The following is a 24,877-nucleotide window of genomic DNA, read 5'->3' on the forward strand; positions in this document are numbered from 1 at the left end:
CCACAGACTCTAGTAAGGTACGAAGGCACTTCGGCCAGGTTTATTGTCAAACGAAGCACAATAATAGTTCCCTCTAGACTTTACTCTACAGGACATACTACGAATATGTGCCTCCTGGCAATGGACTCAGCTCAGTCAGTGGTGGGACTTTCCACTGCCCCCTAGGCTGGACAAAGATATCCACTAGGGGTGCATTCTTATACACGGGTACAAACAAGTTACACATCACTCCTGACATATTGAGGTGCAACCCCTCTACGTAGTAAGGTGCTGCCTCTCACCTTGTACATGTTGGTTCGAACAAAATAACTCTATCCATCATATTACCCTTTTGGCCCTGTCATTGGGATGGGTCAGCTTGTTCCTTGTTATCTGTGTGGAGTGTACAAGTATGTGAATGTTCTGATATCTAGTGTCCAGTACCTTTTTAGGTATGTCTCATTTTGCAGCATCAGCCCTTTCCTTGCCAGCTTCTGTGAGCAGGGGCTGCCTCTGGCTCACAGCTTAACTTTGCTTTGTTAGCAAAGTCTTCACCATTACTTTAGTTCAGGCCTCAGACCTCATGCTGGATCCCGGTCGAGCTCCCGGCACCGCAGCAGTCGATGGTCTCGCTCGCCATCTCGGTACCGCGACGACCGGCACCGACCCTCGGCACCGTCCGGGGACAGGCTGCCAGCTTCGACGGCGCAGTCCGTCAGCGCCTCCGCACCTCCGTGGCCATCCCGTCACTCGTCGGTCGCTTCGCGGGCAGACAGCTATGGCCATCTCCAGGCGGCCCCGCACGGACAAGTCCACGGGGCACAGCAGTGGGGTTTTTGGGTCCCCTGGGCCCAATACGAAGCTCAAGGGCTACCTTGCCCCCAGCGGACCCCAGCCTCGGAGTGCAGAGTGCCGGAGGCCACTGTCAGCAGGCCACCCCCATCACCGGGTGAGGCCCAGTTACCGCCTGATCCCGCGGAGCGTCCACGGTCCGAGTCAGCTGCCCACCCCATCGAGGCCCCACCTGCGGAGGCGGTGGTCCAAGCTCTGTCTTCGTCATCCTCACCAGACGAGGCGGTGGCGGGGGCTTCTACGGCAGACCCTCCGCCTATTGACTTGCGGGCCCACCAGGACCACCTTCGCCGAGTGGCGAAGGCTATCGACCTACCGGTAGCGGAGGTCACTGAGGACGAGGACCCGGTGACAAATGTGATTGGAGCGGAGGCTCCAGTGCGGGTGGCCTTGCCATTCATCTGCACTATCCAGAAATATGCCACTACCATCTGGCAGTCACCGGCGTCCGTCCCTCCCACCGCCCGCGGTGTTGAAAGAAAGTACTCCGTCCCCCCCCACGGGGTACGAGTACTTATATACCCATCCTGCACCAGACTCGCTCGTGGTCCAGTCGTTCAACGACCGGGAAAGGCATGGTCAACCAGCCCCTGCGCCGAAGTCCAAGGAAGCGAGGCGCATGGACCTGTTGGGCCGAAAGGTCTATTCGGCAGGGGGGCTCCAGCTCCGAATCGCCAACCAGATGGCCCTCCTCGCCAGATAGACATTTGACATCTTGGTGTCCCTGGCGAAATTCACAGAGCTGATCCCAACAGCCTCGCGCCAGGAGTTCACGGCCCTCCTGGAAGAGGGCAAGAAGTCCTCCAGGTCCTCCATCCAGGCCGCTCTGGACTCCGCGGACTCAGGTGCTAGAACCCTGGCCTCAGGAGTAACCATGAGGTGCATCTCCTGGTTGCAGTCCTCCACATTGCCACTGGAGGTGCAGTACACCTTGCAGGACCTACCCTTTGACACTCAGGGTCCGTTTTCTGAAAAGACGGATTCCAGAATTCAGACCCTGAAGGACGGTCGCATAGCCATTCGCACTCTGGGTATGCACACACCGGCTACCCAGCGGAGGTCCTTTCGGCAGCAACCCTACCGGCCATTTAACCAGCCTAGGTCGCGACCCTACAATAGCAGGCGTCCCGGCCTGAGTCGCCGTAGACCGTCGGGCAACAGGCGCAACCAGGGCCAGGCGCCCTCCAAGGCCCCTCAAGGACCCAAACAGGCCTTTTGATGGGACGCCCGAGGACAGCCCATCAGTCTCTTTCCCGGCTCCTTCCCGTTTATTTTGCAACTGCCTTTCCCACTTTCTTCTGGCGTGGTCCCAAATAACATCGGACAGCTGGGTGCTTCGTACGATCCAGTCCGGTTACCGCCTTCAATTTGTTTTGCCCCCTCCTTCCCACCCACCTTCCCTGTCCCTCTTCAGGGACCCCTCTCACGAGCAATTCCTCCTACAAGAGGTCGAGACTCTGTTGAGCTTGGGTGCCATAGAGGAGGTGCCGCACGACATGCGGGGCAGGGGATTCTATTCCCGATATTTTCTCATTCCCAAGGCGAAAGGAGGTCTTCGACCCATATTGGACCTCCGAGAGCTCAACGCGTGTGTGCTCAAGCTCAAGTTTCGCATGGTCACCCTGGGAACCATCATTCCCTCCCTGGATCCGGGAGACTGGTTTGCCGCCCTCGATATGAAGGACGCGTACTTCCATATCGCTATTTACCCTCCCCATCGACGCTACCTGCGTTTTGTGGTCAACGGTGCGCTCTACCAGTTTGCGGTGCTACCCTTCGCCCTGTGCACCGCGCCGAGGGTCTTCACCAAATGCATGGCAGTAGTTGCTGCAGCCCTCCGCCGTCGTCGCATTCATGTATACCCATATCTCGACGACTGGCTGGTTCGCGGGACATCCCGACAGCTGGTAAAGGACCAGATGTCAGAGATGCTATCCCTGTTTCGGTCCCTCGGCCTTCTCATCAATGCCGAGATGTCCACTCTGGCCCCATCACAGCGGGTGGAGTTCATCGGAGCGGTCCTCGACTCCACTTTGGCCAGGGCCTGCCTTCCACGCTCTCGGCACCAGACGATGGTATCCATCATCCAGGACCTTCTCACCTTTCCCACGACGACGGTTCGGTCCTGCCTGCGCCTCCTGGGCCACATGGCGTCCTGTACGTTCGTCACGGCGTACGCGAGGCTCCGCCTTCGCCCCTTTCAATCTTGGCTGGCGTCGGTATACCGCCCGCACCGCGACTCAATAGACATGATAGTCACCGTCACAAAGCCGACACTCGCGTCGCTCAGCTGGTGGCTGAACCCAGAGGTCGTGTGTGCTGGAGTCCCGTTCCGTCCTCCTCGCCGATCCGTCACCTTGACCACGGATGCCTCGGCGTTGGGATGGGGGGCTCACCTGGGCGACCTTCACACCCAGGGTCTCTGGTCCCCCCAAGAGCTCGCTCTCCACATCAATGTCCGGGAGCTGCGAGCGATCCGCCTAGCGTGTCACACCTTCCGCGCCCATCTGCAAGGCCGCTGCGTGGCAGTCTTCACGGACAACACGACGGCAATGTTCTACGTGAACAAGCAGGGCGGAGCCCGCTCCTCCCTCCTCTGCAAGGAAGCGATGCTCCTGTGGGACTTCTGCGTGACCCACTCCATTCACCTGGAAGCTTCATTTCTTCCAGGAGTACAGAACACGCTGGCCGACCATCTCAGCAGGTCGTTCCTCTCACACGAGTGGTCTCTTCGCCCGGATGTGGTGCACACAATTTTCCAGAGGTGGGGGTTTCCCCAGATAGACCTGTTTGCCTCCAAGGAGAACAGGAAGTGCCACCTGTTTTTCTCATACCAGGGTCGCTCGCCAGGCTCCCTGTCGGACGCATTCCTCTGCTCGTGGACGGATCACCTCCTCTACGCCTTCCCTCCGTTCCCGCTCGTACACCGAGTGCTACTGAAGCTTCGGAGGGACAGGGCCCACGTCATACTCGTCGCTCCGGCCTGGCCGAGGCAGCACTGGTACACCCTGCTGCTCGAGCTCACCGTTCGGGATCCCATACCCCTCCCATTGTGGCCGGACCTCATCACGCAGGACTTCGGCAGGCTCTGTCACCCGAACCTACAGTCCCTCCATCTTACAGCTTGGTACCTGCGTGGCTGACCCACGCAGAGAGGGACTGTTCGGAGGCAGTGCAGCAAGTCCTGCTAGAGAGCAGAAAGCCTTCCACTCGCTCCACCTACCTTGCGAAATGGAAGCGTTTCGCGCTCTGGTGTGATCAACGAGGCCTCAATCCCTTTGTAGTCCCTGTCCCTACCATCCTGGACTACCTCTGGTATCTTAAGGAGCAAGGTCTGGCGGTCTCCTCCTTGAAGGTGCACTTGGCAGCCGTGTCCGCCTTTCGGCCATCCATAGGAGGTCGTTCCATCTTCGCTAACCAGATGGTTTCCCGCTTCCTTAAAGGCCTGGACCGTTTGTACCCGCCAGTGCGGCGTCCTACTCCGACCTGGGATTTAAACCTCATTCTGGCCAAGCTGATGGGACCGCCCTTCGAGCCTCTGGCCACGTGCTCTCTGCTCTACCTCTCCTGGAAGACAGCCTTCCTCGTCGCAATTACATCAGCAAGACGAGTCTCTGAGCTCCGTGCTCTAACGGTTAGTCCACTATACACCGTCTTCCACGGAGACAAGGTGCAGCTTCCACCACACCCGGCCTTCCTCCCTAAGGTGGTGTCGGCCTTTCACCTTAATCAGGAGATCTTCTTCCCGGTCTTCTTCCCGAAGCCGCACGCCTCACCTCGTGAGCAACAGCTTCACACCCTGGACATCTGCAGGGCCCTCGCTTTTTATATCGAGCGGACGAAGCCCTTCCAGCGTTCGACCCAGCTGTTTGTAGCGGTTGCCGATCGCATGAAAGGCGAGCCGGTCTCCTCGCAGCGGATTTCCTCCTGGGTAACGGCGTGTATCCGGACATGCTACGAGCTTGCTCGCGTGCCTGCATGCCGCCTCACTGCTCACTCGACGAGAGCGCAGGCCTCGTCTGCCGCCTTCCTGGCCCATATTCCTATCCAGGACATCTGTAGAGCGGCCACCTGGTCTTCTGTCCACACCTTCGCTTCTCACTACGCGTTGGTGCAGCAATCCAGAGACGATGCAGCCTTTGGCTCCGCAGTCTTGCACTCTGCCACGTCTCACTCCGACCCCACCGCCTAGGTAAGGCTTGGGAATCACCTGACTGGAATGCATAGGATCAATCACTCGAAGAAGAAAAGACGGTTACTCACCATGGTAACTGTTGTTCTTCGAGATGTGTTGCTCCTATCCATTCCAGACCCGCCCTCCTTCCCCACTGTCGGAGTAGCCGGCAAGAAGGAACTGAGGAGCGGACGGGCCGGCTGGGGTATATATCCAGCACCATGGTGGCGCCACTCCAGGGGGCGCCCAGCCGGCCCGCCGGAGTTGCTAGGGTAAAAATGTTCCGGAGAGCCGTGCACGCGCGGCGCGCACACCTGACTGGAATAGATAGGAGCAACACATCTCGAAGAACAACAGTTACCACGGTGAGTAACCGTCTTTTCCCTGGTCACCCTCAGCAGTGTTACTGAGATGTCAGCCAGCAGGCTGGCTGCCTGTGAAAAGTTGTGGGATAATTTTAGAAAGATCCCTGCTAAGGTGCCTTGCAAGCCATGACCTTTTTGTCCGTATGCACAGCTGCCTTCCCCCACTCCTGAAACTCACCATGATTGAGGTGCTCGTGGAGCTGTGTGCCTGCCTAGAGTCTCAGAGAGAAAGTGATTTCTACTAGCAAAATACCCTTTTTACTAAAATGTTTCAATCATTTGCTGGAATGTAACAATCCCTCTTCTGTTCAGCACAGACCTTGAACACACCATGCACCCCTGCGGACTGGCTGCAGCAGATAAGGAATAAAACTTAGGAGCAGCAAAGAAGACCTGTGAACAGCGTGATGAGAGACAGACCAGGGAACAGAAAGTGTGCTGGGAAGCCAAAAGGCAGGACAGAAAAGAGTGCTGCTTTTGCTAGGCAAGCAACAGAGTGGATGATAAAAGCTATGGAGGATCAGACAGAGATGCTAAATTCTCTGATCAGCTGCAGACTGAGCAGATCAGAGTTCGAGCGCCACTGCAGCAGATGCACAATTCTTTGCCAACTCCGCCCCCCTCTATGCCCACACATTCCTTTTCACTTCACAGCACTCCTAAGTTTCCCCATCACTCCACCCCCTCTCACAGCTTGTACGATAGCTGGAGCTACACACAGTTTTGAGGTTTTACCCTTTTTAACAATAAAAGGCTAAGGTATTTAATGGTACAGCATTTTTATTTTGTGATCTACAAAAGCATATAACAATTCACTCTTGGGAACAGGTTCATAAAGCATTGTGTTGCACATATTTTGGGCCCCAAAATTGTACACGGATGCAACAGGGAAGCAACTCCAAAGCAGACGTGTTACTGCCCCTCATTGTCAAAGTGGTTCCTTAAAGCCTTTCTCATGTTAATAGCAGACCTCTGAGCTCCTCTGACAGCCCTAGCATCTGGCTGTTCAAACTGTGCAGACAAGTGCCCTGCCTCAGTGCTCCACACCTGAGCAAATATTTCACCCTTAGATTCACACAGATTATGCAAAGTGTAGCACGCGGCTATGACCATGGGACTATTATCCTTGGTAACGTCTAGCCTGCCATTTAAACACCTCCAGCAAGCGTTCAAACGGCCAAAGGCACATTCGACTACCATGTGGCACCTGCTCAGCCTCTTAAAACACGCCTTGCTGCTGTCCAAGTACCCTGTGTATGGTTTCATCCGCCAGGTCTGTAAGGGGTAAACTGGGTCTCCCAGGATTACTATGGGCATTTTCATATTCCCTCACTGTGAACTTGTGGTCTGGAAAGAAAGTCCCTGCTTGCAGCTTTCTGAACAGGCCACTGTTCCTGAAGATGCATGCATCATGCACCTTTCCAGACTAGCCTGCATTGATGTCCGTGAAACACCCCTGATGATCTACAATCGCCTGCAACACCATGGAGAAGTATCCCTTCTTATTGATGGATTCAGAGGCAAGGTGGTCTGGCACTAAAATTGGAATGTTTGGGCCAGAATCCTATCTCTGCAAAGCTATCCACTATTTCATGCACATTTCCTAGAGTCGCAGTCCTTCGCAGCAGGAGGCGATTTATTACTCTGCACGCTTGGAGTAATACAGCCCCAAGAGTGGACTTTCCTACTCCAAATGGATTTGCGACTGACCAGTCGCAGTCTGGATTTGCCAGCTCCACACAGCGATTGCAACACATTTCTCTACCGGAAGGGCAGTTCTCGATCTGGTGTTCTGGCGTGGCAGGTCGGGGGCCAGCTCAGCACATAGCTCCATGAAGGTTGCTTTACGCATCCTGAAGTTCTGTACCCACTGGTCGTCATCCCACACCTGCATGACAATGCGATCCCACCAATCAGTGCTTGTTTCCCTAGCCCAAAAGCGACAGTCTACCGTATGTAGTTGCTCTGTGAATGCACAAAACACTGATACATTGCTGCTGTCCATATCACACTCGGGCGCCTGCAATTCATCCTCTGCTAACTTTGGAAATAACTCTGAGTAACTGTGCTGCCATGCGCGATGTCCTTACGACAACTAACAGCGCATTAGAGAGAAGGGCAGGATCCATCCTCTCTCACCGCAGATGCTTGTGCGCACTACAAAAGAATGACAGTTGGAAAAACTGCACGAAAGGAAGCCAGAGACCTTTGGAGGGGTGGGACACAAAGCGGTGCATGACGGTACATTTTGCACATCCCAGGATGTGCCATGCTCTGTTTCCGCATTCCCACAACACCTAGCGACAGATGGTCGCCAGGCACTGTGGGATACATACCCACAGTCTTGCTCTCATTGTCGACAGAGGTGCCCCAAATGTGGACATAATCTGTCGACAGAGAGAGCAAGTGTAGACACACTGTGGTGACTTTGCTTGTCTTTTTTTTTTTTTTCTTTTCTTTTCTCCTTGTTTCGATTAGTTTCATCGAAAAAGCTTGACAGTGTAGACAAGCCCAGACTGGCTGCAAAATCTGCATGAAGCTGCTGCATTGGTTTTACACTTGGTTCATGTCTGTAATGTTTACCCAAAAACATCCAGGCTAGAAAAGCAATTGTTTTTTTTTTAAACAAAAGCTTATATTCTAGAGCACCATTTGGCAGTAAAGGGTAGGATTCTGTAGTAGATTTACATACCATACAGAACTCCAGTCAGTGCCTAGCAAATAAAAATCTGCAATATAGAGCTATAGCTAATTGGCAAATAAAGATGATGGATTAAGTGGAATTTTTTTCTCTCTAAACAGAGGGTCAAAAAGAAATATTTACCAAATATAAAGTTGCACTAATAGTCAAAAACTATATTGATAGAGGGCTTCTTTTAGTTGAAGACCTTGAATTCATTATATTGAAGACTGTATTAAAAAAGCCTCTACTAGCAATTTAAAAATGTAGACAAAGGGGAAAAAAATAGTACTGTACCATGTCACATCTTGTCTCAGATGGCCAGGGTACATTGGGAAAAATTTCACCATAAAGTTGAAAAGAACCTCCTTAGGATCTTAAAACACAACATCTTCATCAGTTTTATTTCAGATGTCTGAGAACATTTACAAATCTCTTCACACACTGCATCTGTGCACGCTGTGGAGTAAATTACTTTTGATTCCTTAAAAGTCAGGACCTGATGGGTGCCTAACATCTGGGAATTGATCCTGTAGAGTGCTAAGTACTTGGCTGGATTGAGAACACTCCTCAACTTTAATCACGTGAGCAGTGCTATTGACATAAATGGGAGACTAGTCCCACTCAAGTAAACAAGAAACCCTCGGTGATTAAAATTAAACGTGCTTTAGTGCTTCACTGGATCGGGAACATAGTGCTCAGTACCTGGCTGGACTGAGCCTCGGCAGAGTAATTGCAATTCCCATTTGATTTCAATGGATCAGGATTAGGCCCATTGTGCTGCTCCTTCTCTCATTGAATTCAAGGGGAACAGAGTGCCTGCAGTTAAAATGATTGTGTTTAGCATTTCTTAATGTTGCTATCACAGTGGGGCTCTATCATACTCTCTGTTCTGAATCAGAACTTCCCACTGAGGGTGGGACAATATGGCCCAGCGATAACAGCCCCTACACAGAAGATACTGATGTACAATTAAACTCCATACAAATAGAAAATGTAACCAGCCTGTTCTACAGGGCCCAGAGGAGGCGTAAGGATGAAACAATCCCTCCAAAGACTAGTTTGTCCACTGAGTGGTAAATTTTGCTATCAGACCCGTAGGATTGTTTTGGGTAGGGAGAGGCTGTTGGCAAGCATGTAATTGGGGAAAATTCTGTGGTTCACCATAGTCCCAGCACCCAGTCTGCTCGCAGCTACACCCAGACGAATCCTTTAGGAATTTGTGTGGGTTTAACGAATGGCAGAATTTGGTCTTTTACAGCGTTTTAAAGCACGTTGTGTTTTGTCCACATATGGGCTAGAAGTTTAACCCAAAAGGAATGACTTGGCCAATGAAAAGGTACCACTAAATGGACAAACTTCAGCAAAGTTGATTCAGGGGCACCCATCTGCTTTTATGTGGGATCACTGACGTGAAGCTGTTGAGAGTAAGATATGGAGCAAGGAGGCTGATGGCTGGGTCCACAACCTTTAATCTTGAAACATCCCAGTACACACACTAGCCCTGCCTCATGCTGTGTGAGTTGAGGGGACTCCCTGAAGGACAGTGTACTTCAAAAAACTCCAGGAGTTAGATACGAAAGTATTTGGCTTCCATGAAGCTGGATACAGGGCAGGATCACCTGTTCATCTCAGACGCTGTACATCTATTTGAATAGAAGATAGCTTTTTCCTGCTTCAAGGTGATTCCTAAGGGCTTGTCTACAGTGGCAATTAACAGTGTTGCAACTTTCTCGCTCAGGGTGTGAAAAAACACCCCCCTGAGCGCAGCAAGTTGCAGCGCTGTAAAGCGCCAGTGTAAACAGTGCCCCAGTGCTGGCGTTGAGGTGGGTTTTTTTAAGAGCGCCACAACCACAGAAAGCACATTAAAGTGCTACACTTTAGTATTGCCAGTGTAAACTGGCCCTAAGAAATCCACAGGCATAATGATTTGGAATCATCGTCTGAAATGGCAAGGCTGGGGAGCTGGTGATGGCAGGAAGGGATGACAGCACACAACATAATCTGCATATGCAAAGCCTGCAAAGTGACTGCTGCATTTTATAGCCTGCAGATTAGGACAGCCTGAAATCATGTGGCACTCCTGCTTCTGAGATGTGGCAGACCACGGAGGCTAGCCCATAGCTGACAAGTCACAGCCAAGAAGCAGTGCCTTTCACTCAAGCTGAAATGTATGGAATGCAATGTTGCAATCAAGCTCCTCTGCTTTTTTTCAGCAGCATCACCTCTTGCAAACAGTAATCACAATTTTACACATGGCTCAATGCAGCAGATCCCTGATGTTGATCTTGCTTGCAAATTCATTTTTGAAAATCATAGTCTAAACTGATGAGGAAGTGGTTTGGATTATCTGTTCTATTTCAGGCATTCTAGCAGGAACAGAATTGCAGGTCAATACCTGTGTCTTGTTAATTTGGGGTTGGGCTGGGTGCCATCTTTAAATTTAAATGTAAGGAAAAATGCATGCCCATGTTTTATCTAAAGTCCCTTCCTTTTCATCTGGCTTGTCTATACTTTGGCTGGTGACCCTTTGTCTTGGTGTTCTCCAAGGTATCCGTGGTGGTCTGCAGAGTGCTTGTGGTATCTGTCAGACATGGCATGCAGCTCGTTGTAAAACAAGCAGGTCTGTAGCTCAGCACCAGATCAATTGTTGTCTGCCCTGATCCTGTGGTTTGCCTGGCACAGTTCCTTCACTTCCTGCTGCTGCTGATCCCTGTCATACCCCTTTGCCTGCATCCCCTATGCAGTCTTTTCTTAGATGTTCACCTTTGTACATCTGTTTTGTAGCTGTGCTTGCACAGTCTCTTCGCTTTCCAGAGGCCCAGGAGATCCAATATCTCTTGTTGGCTCCATGCAATAGAGGAGCAGACATGATCAGTTGTGTGCAGCTGCCCAACAAAGGAGAACTGCTAGGTGTGCTCACCATGCTGGGCAATCGGGAAAAGGCATTTAAAAAATAATGGGTATTTTTGAGGAAGTATGTGGTTTCCAATCTCTGTGACCCTTTAGCAATGGAATTCACCATTATGACCACAGTGGTCACTGATGCAGGGAATGGGGCATTGTGTCAGGGTCGACGCAGATCAATCAGTGTCTACTCTCATGCTGCGTCAACCTCAGTAAGTTGACCATAAGTCATCACTTTTTGGGGTGGGGAGTGTGGTGGTTTTACTGTTGCTGTAATGGGGCACTTATTTTGGCCGAAGACCAAGTTGAGTATAGATACATACAGAAATAGGTCAACGTAGGGTGACTTGTGTTGTAGTGTAGACCGGGCCTTGATAACTTCTGTTTTCTAAAGATGTTTTCCACCAGGATTCTTGCTTCTGGAACTTGGCTTCCTAGTATGAAACTGTCAGAACTCCCACACCTTTTTTGTTTTTGGTACAAGCAGTAATTGACTAAATGCTGACAGTCAAAGGCTCACTCCTTTTGAAAAAAATGATGCTCTTAAACTTTGCTCTCAATATCCATAGGCTATAAATTGTAAATGAAGTGTTGATCTGTTTAAAAATGTGACACATTTGCTTAAACTTAGCCTTGTATTGGTATGGAAATGTAATCATTCTCTTTTCTTGGTGAGGTGGAAATCAAAGGTGGAAGGCATGACTACTACAATGTGCTTCGGAACAAGAGCCTGGAGAAAACTTTAATAGAGAATGGAAAAGAGCTTGGAATGGAATTCCTTGCAGATGAGTCTTGTTTGAATGGTCCATCAGGTAACCGTGGAACTTGTTTTTATCTCATTTTTGAGGTGAGATCTCTCAAAGGTTGCTTTGACTATTAGCTGACTTAAAATGTCAGAACTCGATCAGGATTTCTTATTAGCTGCCTATATTCCAAGTGAAAATGGGGGGAGGAGGGGAAATAAAGTGAAGATAACTTTGATCAGTAAGGAAGGCAAATGAGTAAATCACATTCTTCAAAAGGACTATATTAACCCATACTTTCATGTTGATTACTGCAAATTTGTTGGTATAGGTGAAACCCCAAGTTCTAAAGATGAAAGGCAAAGTATTGCTTTTTTCTAAAAATCCTAAATTAGACCACAAAATCCCCAAAAGACATTTCTATCACTGACGTCCAAAGTGTGTAGAATTTAGTGAGGAAATGCTGGGGAGATTCTCACTGCAGAGTCTTGGCCTTCCATCACAAAACAGGTGGAGTGCCCAAAGCTGTTAAATTCTCTTGGTCCATAAAGGCAATGGTAGCAAGAAAGAGCATGAATTCCCTACTAGCGGTGTTCAAACACCCCTCCTGATCTTAACAATTGCCTTCAGAACCTTCCAGCTTTGACCATGGTCCCCTGCGAAAGCTGCCCCTCTCTTTAGCTACTCTAGCTCTAGCTTTTCTTCATCCCATCCAGCATTAATGGCATTGGATATCTTTTACTGTTTTCCTCCTGGCCTTCATTCAGATTGGTGGGTCTTCACAACTTTGTGTTGCTCTTTCGTTGTCATGGTGAGAAATGGAAGAAACCCAGGAACTCTGACTTAGGAACTGGCCTCTGGAGACCTTGAAACTCAAGTTTCTCTATGGCCTGGCCTTTATATTGTGTATTGAGTGTTTCTGTCACTATTTATAAGGTCTCTGCTTCTTTTAAGGTAAGAGGTTTAATGGCTTAAAGGTTGAATGTGGATTCAATATATTATTTTAGGATATCTCGTCTCACAGTTGACAGAGAAGGAAGACAGCTCAGTTGCTTCTGCAGTGTCTGTACAGCAGAGAAGTCAAACGTGCAAATCTGCTTGCCGGTATTGCCCTAGGAGATTAAGCATTTTGAAGAATTACTAAAATCCCTCAAATTGCGCACTCCAATACTACGCTTATCTGGCACAGGACTAGCCTTGAGTGAAGGAGAAACCCCTAAGTGTGAACCTGATCTGGCTTTGACTTGGTACCATTATGGCTTTCAGTGCTGTGACCCGATTCCCCTTACACCCTGTGGTAGCTTCACTACAATATCTTTTTTTATTCCTTCAAGACAAACAGCTTCATGTGCATGAGACCCTAACAGTTGAGATGATAGCATACTTTGACTTGTCAGAATGAAGCAGAGCCTTCACATAAGACACTGAAGCAGGTTGTGAGGAAGCCAGCAGTTCTCAAAAACATCACTGTTAAAAGCTAGGACTCCATAGTGAAGCTTCTTGAAATCTTTGGATTTTCCCTCCTCCATTCATGTTTGTGAGAGATGTAGATGATGATTTTTGGGTTCTGTTATATGCTCAGTGATCGGACCAAAGTTTCAGTATCCACTTCAAGGCACACTTCTGCCCCTTTAGTAGTTGGACCTCTTGGTGCACTTCTCTGTTGAAGTAGGCACAGCACCGTGGCCACAAAGGCTTCATCTCCACAATGGAGACTGCCACAAGCCAGTGTTAATGTTTCCTGGATCAAATTTGACTACCTAGGCAGCAACTAGAAAGGTCAAGCCACTTGTGTGACAGCAATCTGATTAGCTGGTGGCAGAGACCTGTTGCTTGGATGCATGGTGATCAGAAGACTTCTGATAGAAATAGTATACCTCTATAGAGGAACACAAGATGGTGAAAAGAAGGGAAAAATCTAACATTACCCAGTTTTTGAAAAAGTTGTCTGACAGCATGGTTTGAGTTGATAATGGTGTCTCAATATCTGGCTACCTTAGGCTCATCACAAGTAATTTCTTTCTAAGTCATTAGTGAGATGATCGTCAGAAGATGGGTAGCCATTTACCTCTTTGCCAGCAACAGCAAGAAAGATGCCTATAGTTCTACTCCAAAGGAGGTATGCATAGGAAATCTCTTATGGATCACTTCTGATGTGCTGGGGCAAAAAGTACTAGGATGTCTCTGATAACTTCACGTATTCTTCTAATCAAAAAAAAAAACAAGACAGGCTCAGATTCTCTTAATCTGATTTGAATTTGGCAATATGAGCACATAGAACTCCTGGAGCCTCCGTTTTGTCTTCCCAGGTCTCTGAACTGTTGACTAAGAAGATGGTCTTACAATCTGTGCCTTAAATACATCTGATACGTGCTATGCCAAAACTGGGGTTTATTCAGACCACACTACTAAAGTGGTAAAGGTTCATTGTTTGGGCAAGAGATGATGTTTCTGTTCTGCTTCCATTTTGTCTATTGTGGACTACTTGCTCCACCTAAAGTCTTATGCTTTCTGTTCTCAATGTATGAGATGAAGATTCTCAAGTCTCTTTATTGGCAATCTCTCTATCTCCTTCCAAAGGAAAGTTGTAGTCTTCAAGACTTAGTGGTGGATTGACTGAAGGAACCAGTAATGCCTTCCTTCCAGTCAAAGACCTTGTCTTGACATGGATCTGTCGGTGCTTGATAGAGGTATTTTTTGAGTCTGAGAGAACCCTTTATTTAATCTATCCTCAAAGATAAATTTTCTAATTCCAGTCACAGTTGTGAGAAGATTGAGCAGTGCGTTCTAATAGGAATTCCTCTTGCACAGATTCTTCCCAAAACCTCATTCTCACCAATGGGAAAACTAGACTCTGTATATGGATAGGACATGTCATTCAGCAAGTAGGAAACACTTTGTAACTCTCTTGAATGATCAGTATAAAGGGAATCCCATTTCCAGTCAGCACCTGTCTAAATGGCACATGCTGTGCATTGAGATACTATGCTTACCTCAAGATGTTATAACTCCCTTGACCAGGAGGGTGAGACCTCACTGATGTCATGTTTACAATGGGAACATTAGACACATCTACAGGACTGCTATGTGGCATCTTTACAAAACATTAATCTCTTGATTTGGCTTCTAGAAGTGACCTTACTTTACAAGGGCTCTTCTGCAATCCTTGTTTCGCTAGAATTCCTCAGCCCTACTTTGAGTTGTACAGTTTGCTTAGACTCCCACAAATGAGTAGATAGAAGCCACAGAAATTGCTGCTTACTGTGGTATCAAGTTCTTCAAGAATGTTGCTTTTGTATATTCACACTTGAGGGATGTCACCAGCCTGGTGCTGCTGAGCTTTGGAAGCCTCTAGAAAACAGTAACTAGTGGATCTCCAAGTGCCTGATTGTGGGCACAGATCCTTGGGCACAGTGGTTATAGAAGGTTTGTGCATCTCCAGTCATCTCAAATCCTGCCATTAACCCCAAGGAGGAACGGATCGCTATAAAACTCTATACTTACTGATCTGTGTTGTAAGGAGGTACTGTATTTGAGTGAACTTGTTCCATGTGCACTGCTGTTAAATAGAAGTGCAAAATCAAGTAAGTATCGACTCTTTGTTAGTACCATGACCAGATATGATGTTCTAGACAGTGATACTGTACTTTTATTACAGTTCAGGTGTGCATCCCAGATGTTTTTATTTGTCTTAAAAGCTGTACATTATAATATTTATTCATTGAGCAAGCTTGTTTGTCTCTTCCTAGGTTCCACTGACTTTGGGAATGTTACATATGTGGTTCCTGGGATTCATCCCTATTTTTACATTGGCTCAGATGCATTGAACCACACCGAGCCATACACTACAGCTTCAGGTAATTGCTTTTGAAGTGAACAGAGCTCTAATTTATATGTGTTCTTTGAAACTTTAAATATAGAAGAATATCCACTAACGCTTTATGGTTAAAGCCACATTCAATAAAGTACTAGTCCTAAAGTGTGCCTCATGCAGTTTTGAAGAATGTCATCCTATTTTACTTATCTCCCCTATAAAAGGTTGCCTTTAAATGTTGCATTGTAGGATGGAAATTGAACAGCTATTAATTAGCTTGCTAGAAATATTCTTGCAATTGTTTGAGACTAAAGTACTCCAATATAAATAATGGTTAAGAGGATGTATATAAAACATTGGTTTTGATCCGTTAGTATTTACTATAAATTAACCAACAGTAATCCACCAAAATACAAACACTTGGCAGAGCTGGAGATGCAGAAGATGAAGTGCTTGTCATGTTGAGCACTGGTTTTGGATCCTGCTATGGTAAGCCTGTAAAGTTTTAGGTGCTCAGGTATTAGTGATCACATAATAAGTACGTAGATAGCAATGGTATTTATTCAGTAAATATTTCAAGAATTGACTGTATGCTCTTTAAAAAAAAAAAAAAAAATCAAATTGCTATACAGTTGTTCCTCAATCAAAATGGTAACTTTTAAAGGCTGAAACAGCCATAGAAACTAAAATTGGCTGGAGAATACTTGTCATATTTTTCAAATTGAATGGTGGTGGGTGTCCCATATTTAAGGTTGAAGCTAGCTTCCTGTTAGAAGCCTGACTTTCTTCTTCAAGTTTGTGCCCCACAGTTATTCAGAAAGAAATCTGATCTTCCTGAAATTGTGCATGTTGCATCTTAATTTTTTGGGAAGTTTAGTTGAAAATCAGGAAAGGAATTTTTAAGTTATCGTGGTCTGAAAACATACCCAAGGTTAACTTTTTTGAAAACTTCAATTTAAAGAGTATCTCTGATATGGCTTAGTCTAGAAACTCTCCTTTTTGATTGGGTTCCCTGAGATGTCTTTCAGTATTTTTGAGAGGGTTAATGCACAATGCTTTGTATGTTAAGGAATTTTTGCCCTAGCTTAAAATGTCTTCATCTTTCTGTTGCTGTCTGGGTTTTTTAAACCAGGCTGGAAGCTCTGGTTTTTGACTCACTATATGTTAGCAGCTTTGCCGCCTAGCCATGCCAGTCATTTGTCAAACCATAACTTACACTTCCTCGAGTGCTGGTTCCTATGTGTATTCCACACGTGGGCATGCGTGCATACCCCGAGACCAGGAAAATCTTGCAAACAGCCTCCGTTGGTCCGCACCTTTGCCCTAGTTCTCCTCTTGCTCTGCGCCAAGAATATAAGGGGAAGTGTGGACCAACTGCCTCTCAGTTTCTTCTTCCTCCTGCGTGGCCTGAGTCAGAATCCTCCAGTGTCCAAAGGTATTTTTGCATCAAGTTTGTCTTCATCTTTGTAAATATAATTCAATATAGTTCATTAGTGATTTTCTTAGTTGTTTGGTTTTTTTGTATAGTTAGTGTAGCTTATTTTACTCACCCCAATGACCTTATTTTGTTTCCCCTTTCAGGAGTAGGACTCTGCCAGGAATTTTGGGATTTGAAAACTTTCCTGTCCCATTCAGTGATGACCACCAATGCTCCCTTTACTGCCTTGGAGAGGCACATATTTCTGCCAAGTGCAGTATGTGTTGCTTGGTCCCACCCTGAGGGGAGAGTAGAGTTCTGACTGAGGAAGTACATCATGGAGGGGGGAGGAGGGGGACATGAGACCCCAGTCAGATCTGGGCCAGGGAGACTGCCTTCTCTGCATCATCTGGAGACCTCAAGCAGTGCCCCTGTTTCAGGCTTCACACGGGTTTAAAAACAGGTCCCCCTCTAATCCAGTGTCCAGGAGAAGGGTTTTTTTTGTGGGTTTTTTTTTTTGTTTGTTTTTGTTTTTTTCACTTCTTCCAAGTAGGGTGAGTCTTTGTTTGCAGGTCCCAAGAACTTTAATCGGCCTAGGCCTTCCGACTATGAAGGGAAAGCACACAAGAGCAAAGCCAGTGCTGACTGCAATCTCTAATAAGTCAAAGGACCATCAACTACCAATACCAATGAAGAGCTCCAGACAGGACCCTCTCTCCACAGCAGTACCCAGGCAGTTCCAAAAGGACACACTGGATCTGTAACGGCACTGAATCTGGTGGAACGACAACCGGGACTCCTTGTACTACAGGAAGAACTGTGATATATGCTACCACAAAGGATATCTTAGTCTTCCTAGTCCTCCAATATCCTCTTCTTTCAAGCCTGGTTCTTCTGAATTACATATTTATCCCAGAAGAGGATGCGCCTGAAGAAGTCATTCCCCTATTTCATCCGCAAGCTGGAATTTACTCCCACAGATACTGGCAGTGCCATCATTGGGGCTAGATATGGTCTTCTCGTTGGCTGAATCCGATGCCTAAGACGAACATAACTTAGGGAGGTTAGCACAGACAGGGCTTCCAAGAGAACGTGGGTACCCAATGCCCTAGGGTCCACCCCAGCCAACCTTTGACCCTTCAGATTGGCCCTATTGGGAACCCTGGGACCCTTATGCACAATACCCGAGATCCATATGCTCTACCAGAGACTCTCATCATTCCTTCCTTTTGGATGACAGCGGCCATCTCCTCAGGACAAGTGGAAGAGGAAGATTATGAATTAGATCCACCGTGCAGTACCCCACGTATATCATCTTCCTCACCAGATGAGACAATTGCCCCATCTTCAGCGCCCCCCCCAACCCCCACACCCTGTGACCATAGGCAATAACAAGGACTATTGTAAAGGGTGGCAGCAGAGCTTCAAATTCTATTAAGGAAGTTCAAGATACTCAACCCAAGCTCTTGAGCATTCTGCAGCCCACCAGACCCAGTTGGGTAGCACTCCCAGCAAATGCCATTATGGAACCAGTTGGAGTGGTATGGCATGCACCCACAATGTGTACCTCTATTCCTAAAATGGCTAAGAAGCACTACTTTGTGTCTGCAAAAGGAGCAGAAATCTTTAACTCACCCTGACCCCAGACTCTCTAGTAGTACAAGCAGCTATGGAAAGATTAAGGGAGCAACACCCCAGGGCTACTCCTTCCAATAAGGGAGCTAAACATCTTAACATTCTGGGGAGGAAGGTATTGACATCCACCAGCCTCCTATTCAGAATTTCTAACTACTAGACCCTATTAGCGAAATATGATTTTATGAACTATTCAGTTACTAGATTTCAAAGATGAAACTCCCCAGGACAGGGCTCAATTCCCCAGCCCTTTGTTGAGGAAGGTAGACATGTGTCTGAAACCTCGCATTCTGCAGTGGGTGCAGCTGATACCACATCAAAATCTATGATGACTGCAATAGTAATGCAGTGGGAGTCCTGGCTCCACTTTTTGGGGTTCCCCAGGGAGGTTCAAAACAGCACAGAGGACTTGTCTTTTGAAACCAATCTCTTCAGTGAGAAAACAGATGTGTCTTTACACTTATTTAAAAAAAAAAAAAACAACCCCACACACTCCAGGTCAACCTTCTCTTCCCTGGGCACCTGTATTCCAGCTCTGAAGAGGAATCACTGCAAACAATCATATATGCCAAGGGCTTTACCACAGCCTTTCTACCACCAATGACAGTACAAACCACCCTGCAAGTGACACAAAGGTCCAGAAGCCAAGATAGGCAGGAAACAAGGAAATAAAACTCCAAAACACTTGAGGCAGAGTTAAGATTAAATTACATCATTTATCTGTATGCATTCCACCAGGGCCCCTTCAAGCTTGTTATAAAAATGGAGTGGCAAAGAGGAGGGTGGAGCTGGTGGTGTGTGCAGCTGGATGCGCAGGGCTGGGAATGTGGGGGCAGAGCACTTTACTATATTTACTGTTAGATGTAGCTGTACTGAATGGTGGAGGGATTAGATGGAGCAGGTTGGCACAGCTGTCACTGTGATATGCAGAATAGTGCATGTGTACCTTGAGGGATCAACTATGCCTCATTTAGTGCTGAGTTCTCTAGGCTGTGCTAATAACGGTGACCAACAGCGGTTTTGTCATGGGGATTGTCAACATGGGGGGTTTGGCATATGTGACTCTGGGGCTTAGTGAAGGTAGTGTGTCAGAAGCAGTCCTCCGGGCAAGGGTGAAGGAGTGGTAACGTTTGTCACCCAAGCTAAAACTGAGTTTTGCCTTAGCCAAAATGTCCTACAGTTGTCATGTGTTCTGGTTCCAACCCATTCTGGATAGAGTGAGAGAGAGAGAGAGTGTGTGTGTGTGTGTGTGTGTGTTGGGATGTCACTTGAGAACAGCAGAGTTAAAGCTGCATTGCAGTGGTGGTATGTACTGTAAATTTTTATTTTCTGCTTTTCAGGTTTAAGGTTCGCCACTTCACATTCTAGAAGAGTGGAAGGCACCACTGGGCAGCCTTACCTCCTTTAATGAAGTGTTTGGGCATTTATTTTTAAAGCTATGTTCTCTCTGCTTTATTGTAGAGCTTATCATAAACCTGCTCCAGTCCCTTCTGCCTAGCTTCCTGTTACAGGTTTAGAAAAAAATACACATACTGACAGGATTATATGGCACTGGGAAATAGACGGGATCCCTCAGTTGTTCATTTCCAGGCATTTTTACATTTTGTATTTTTCTACAAATAGGACTTTCTGTAAAACAAGTAATATTGGTTTTAGTTAGATGTCACCAAGACTTAGAACAACCTTTTAAGTCTATTTCCAATAATATTAATTTATTTGAATGCCCTGCTGTTATACAGATTTTCAGTGACTAGATTTTTAACCTGAAGTGGTTTTTTGTTTTACCACAGGGTCTCAAGAAGCACAGTTCTACACTCTACGTGCAGCAAAAGCTTTGGCAATGACTGCACTAGATGTTATCTTCAAGCCAGATCTGTTGGAAAAAGTCAGAGAAGACTTCAGACAAACGACTCTAAAAGAGAGAGGCCACTTAAATGTAACAGAACAAGGCAAAGAATCTGGCACAGCGGCAGCGTGTGCAACACGTTAACAAAACTAAAACCTAAATACTTCCACGTTAACGGAATAAATGTTCTACTTGAATTCTAAAAGAGGCAGGACAGGTTTCTTAGCAGGAGGAAGGTTGACTTGATTTTTTTTTTTAAAGGGATGTTGGGAAACCAAATTGTCTTATTACTTTCAAAAAAAATTTCCTCTTAAAATAACCATGTAGTTGTAATTTTGCATGCTATAAAAAAGCATGTATCATTTTAATCTATTTGGATGGTTGATCCACAGTGACAGACAATTGGTTGAATGCTTTTGCAGAGTAATTCAGTCTACAGCTACAACATCCACATTTCAGGGTAAGATGGCAGAACCATATAGAAAAGCTTGCCTATCAAAAAAAATACCTAAATACTGTTATGGTAAATCTTTTGTGGGGAAGGACTGGAGGAGCCATGTGTTGAAATTTCTACAAGATGTAGAACAACCCCATCCCCTAGCTAAAGTACAAACTTTCAGGGGAAAGTAACATAACAGAGAGGGTAAATCTGTACACTTCAGCCAAAATAGGGTGCCTAAAATAAAATTCTAAATACTTATGTAGGTGCCTAAATTGGTAGCCTTATTTTTCCGTGGTGCTGAGCTTCTAGAATCTCCCATGGAACTTAATTGGAACCGCATGCTTCCAAAAATCAGGGCTTGCTCATAGGAGTTCAACTTAGGTCTTGTCTGCAGGAGAAAGCTGCACCTGTTTAAAGGTGTCCATTTTTTTTTTTTAAAAAGCCAATTCAGTTAAACTAGTATAAAAGACTTCATAGACACTCCTTATATTTTGGTTTAACTTAAGTTTAATAATCTGTTTAAGCTAAACCAAAACAAGTGTCCACACAAAATTTTGCTTAAGTTGGTTTAAAAACAGCTTAAATTAAAACCAGTGCAATTTTCTCAAACCCAGCATCAAATCTATTTTTTTTTAATTTGTATTTATGTATTTTAATTCTTAGGCCTGGTGCTTTGTCATACAGAAATAGTCTCCTCAGCTCTCATTCCTGTCAATTTCCAAATCATGTGTTGTTGAAAGACTAGAATTCAACACTAACATAACCAAGCAAAGAGAACAGCTGTGCAAAATGGAATGTAATTAGTATTCTTTCAGATACATGTCTGACATTGAGATTTTTTTTCCTAATGTTGATGGGCAATGGAGTAAATTTATATACATCTACTCTTATATTTCCCCATGTACTTAGTTTCTCTGGTAAATCATAGAACAGTGTTTGTTCAGGACTTTCTGGAAAACATTATACAAAGTTAAATCATAGAACTTTTGTATTCAAAATGCTGCATGTAAGTGTTGATAATACCAACTGGAAGCTAAGTCCCATACAGTTGCATAGCAAATGAACATTTTCATAATCATTTTGTTTAAAAGTTACTTAGATAATAAATCTACCATTTTTTTTTCCTAGAGAAACTTCAATACTTCTGCTGATGTTACACCAGGGATTGGCAACCTTTGGCACGCGGCCTGCCAGGGTAAGCACCCTGGTGGGCTGGGCCAGTTTGTTTACCTGCCGCGTCTGCGGGTTCGGCCGATCGCGGCCAGTGGAAGCCACAGTTCGCTGCTCCAGGCCAATGGGGGCTGCGGGAAGTGGCGTGGGCTGAGGGATGTGCCCACCAGGGGGCTTACCCTGGCAGGCTGTGTGCCAAAGGCTGCTGATCCCTGTGTTCCATTCTCTGGTTTAGAGCACATGCATTCTTTTCCCTTTGATCTTTCAGAAATTACATTTTAGGCTACACTATAAAATAGGGGGCCCTGGATTTCTTCAGAGCTTTATAAATATTGTAGTATCTCAGTATTTATCCAAACACTTCAGTCACTGTCATCAATAGTCCATGGATCCTTTTAGCTAACAGTATTTGTCTTTGGGTTAATAGGAGACTGATTCTTCATCTTATAGCCAATTAAGATCTTGCCTATATCCAAAGTTTGACAGGTTTTGGATCAGCAGATAAAAATATTGGTTTCCTTGAAGTTCTTCAAGAATCCGTAGGCCCCACTGTGTACAAACCCTCATCTCACAGCATTCCCTTTGTTCTGACTGAGAGAATCCCAACCCAAACCAGCTAAAAGCTAAACATAAATGTCTGTATTGTCTGTAGCCTTTAGAAATGACAATGCTGCTCTCCCACTTGGTCCATAAAATGCACCCTGCTGGGACCATATGTTGTTCTAACTGGAGGTTTCCTTAATGAATAAAACTGAAACCACTCTCCTGTTTCAAAATTGTTTAAAGTATTGGGGAGGCAGCACTGACAGCAGATTTATCTTGTGGTCTTGCGCTGATCAACTGGAAAGGCCAAAGGTTCAAGGGGCAAAATATTATAAATCTAGGACTTCCTTGAACCTTTGGCCTTTCCAGTTGATCAGCACAAGACCAAAGGAAAATTTTTAATGCTTTATTGGCCTTTATGGGTGGTTTTGGTTTTTTTGGTGGTATCTCCTTTAGAAATAGTTGTAGGTTGTCACTGAGGTATATGTGAGAGAGAGAGTGGGTGGAGGTAATATCTTTTATTCGACCAACTTTTGTTGGTGAGAGAGACAAGCTTTTGAGCTTACACAGAGCTCTTCTTCAGGTCTGGGAGAGCTCTTGGTATGCTTGAAAGCTTGACTCTCTCACCAATAGAAGTTGGTACAGTAAAAGATATTACCTCACTGACCTTGTGTCTCTAAGGGTATGTCTATGCTACGGGATTATTCCGATTTTACAGAAACCGGTTTTTGGAAACAGATTGTATAAAGTCAAGTGCACGCGGCCACACTAAGCACATTAATTCAGCAGTGTGCATCCATGTACCAAGGCTAGCGTCGATTTCTGGAGCATTGCACTGTGGGTAGTCAAGTATCAGAGGGGTAGCCGTGTTAGTCTGGATCTGTAAAAGCAGCAAAGAGTCTTGTGGCATCTTATAGACTAATAGACGTTTTGGAGCATGAGCTTTCGTGGGTGAATACCGACGAAGTGGGTATTCACCCACGAAAGCTCATGCTCCAAAACGTCTGTTAGTCTATAAGGTGCCACAAGACTCTTAGCTACCCACAGTGCAAGCAGCAATCCCATAGTTCCCGCAGTCTCCCCCGCCCATTCGAATTCTGGGTTGAGATCCCAATGCATGATGGGGCAAAAACAGTGTCGCAGGTGATTCTGGGTAAATGTCGTCACTCAATCCTCCCTCCGTGAAAGCAATGGCAGACAATCATTTTGCGCTCTTTTCTCTGTATTGCCCAGGCAGATGCCATAGCATGGCAACCATGGAGTCCGTTCAGCCTTTTTTTACCAACTGAAGCACAGTTCTAGTTCTTACAGGGATTTATCTGTTCTACCTTCTCTACAGTAGGTTGGGTTCAAACAAGTGCTGGTACCCTTTGCAGTTCTAAGCCTTTTTTGTTCTGCAGAGCTGTCAACACTACTTGAACCTGTAACTTGACTTCATTTTTCTAATTTAGTGTGATGTGTAAGGAACTAGTTTTCTTTCAGCATTTAGTTCACACAGATTATGATGTTCATTTCTTACTTGTGTGCATCCTATTTTCTGCAGCAATAATAAACCAATTTTGAAAGAATTAATGGACTTCAGGGCAAGTTAAGTGTAGGCCTGTTTATTAATCTGTGCACACTTTATCCTGACATGATGCTAATGCACAAATGTAGCAATAACACTTACTTCTAAGCTGTCTGCAGAAATTATTCTGAGAACTTTACATCTGAGCCCCAACATTGCAATACTACGTTTTGATGTTTCCTGGCATGTTGCATTATGATATAGCATCCGTATTGGATGACAATGTTTAATTGACATAACATTGCAAACCTTACAAAGCCATTTCAAGATGTGATGATGTGAGTTTGTGGCTCTAACTCCAGTGCAATATCTTCTTTCCTTTCCCCTCTCCTGGCAGTTCCTTTAGAAGTGGTGTGGGTGAGGAATATTTCTCCTTCCCCCTATTCATACTGCTTTTCTACACACCTGTTTCTCCTCTATTTGGGATGTGTGGGGCAAGGAGAATTGTGTTCAGTTATACAATGTGAAAGTTAATTATAGGCCAATGCCTAAATTTTTGGAAAATTTTACCTGCCAGGTGGGTGCTCTAAGCTACAGAGTTAATTCTCTTGCTGCCCCAATGAGTGTGCCACTGTGGATAAATATTTAAATACCCATTGGGCCAGCCAGAGAATGACTCTAGCCTGGGGCTAGACCCAGGGTCCAGTCCCCCTGGTCCAATCACTCTTTATTATACATAGCAGAACGGCTTCAACAGGAGAGACTGATGGAGCCCCCTCCCTTCACCCATCAGACTATCCCAT

General features: G+C 46.0%; 1 protein-coding gene across 1 annotated transcript in view; it reads left to right on the forward strand.

Annotated features, from left to right (window-relative positions):
• The window catches only part of PM20D2 (peptidase M20 domain containing 2), a 34,621-nt gene extending 12,615 nt beyond the window's left edge, over window positions 1-22,006 (forward strand). Inside the window, exons 6-8 of the mRNA XM_045010295.1 lie at window positions 11,634-11,769; window positions 15,450-15,557; window positions 20,357-22,006. Of these exons, the coding sequence (XP_044866230.1) occupies window positions 11,634-11,769; window positions 15,450-15,557; window positions 20,357-20,556 (444 nt within the window). The 3' untranslated portion in view covers window positions 20,557-22,006. The remainder of the gene's footprint in view (window positions 1-11,633; window positions 11,770-15,449; window positions 15,558-20,356) is intronic.
• Window positions 22,007-24,877: the final 2,871 nt, after the last annotated feature.

Source organism: Mauremys mutica, chromosome 3, assembly GCF_020497125.1.
Source record: "Mauremys mutica isolate MM-2020 ecotype Southern chromosome 3, ASM2049712v1, whole genome shotgun sequence".
NCBI lineage: Eukaryota > Metazoa > Chordata > Testudines > Geoemydidae > Mauremys > Mauremys mutica.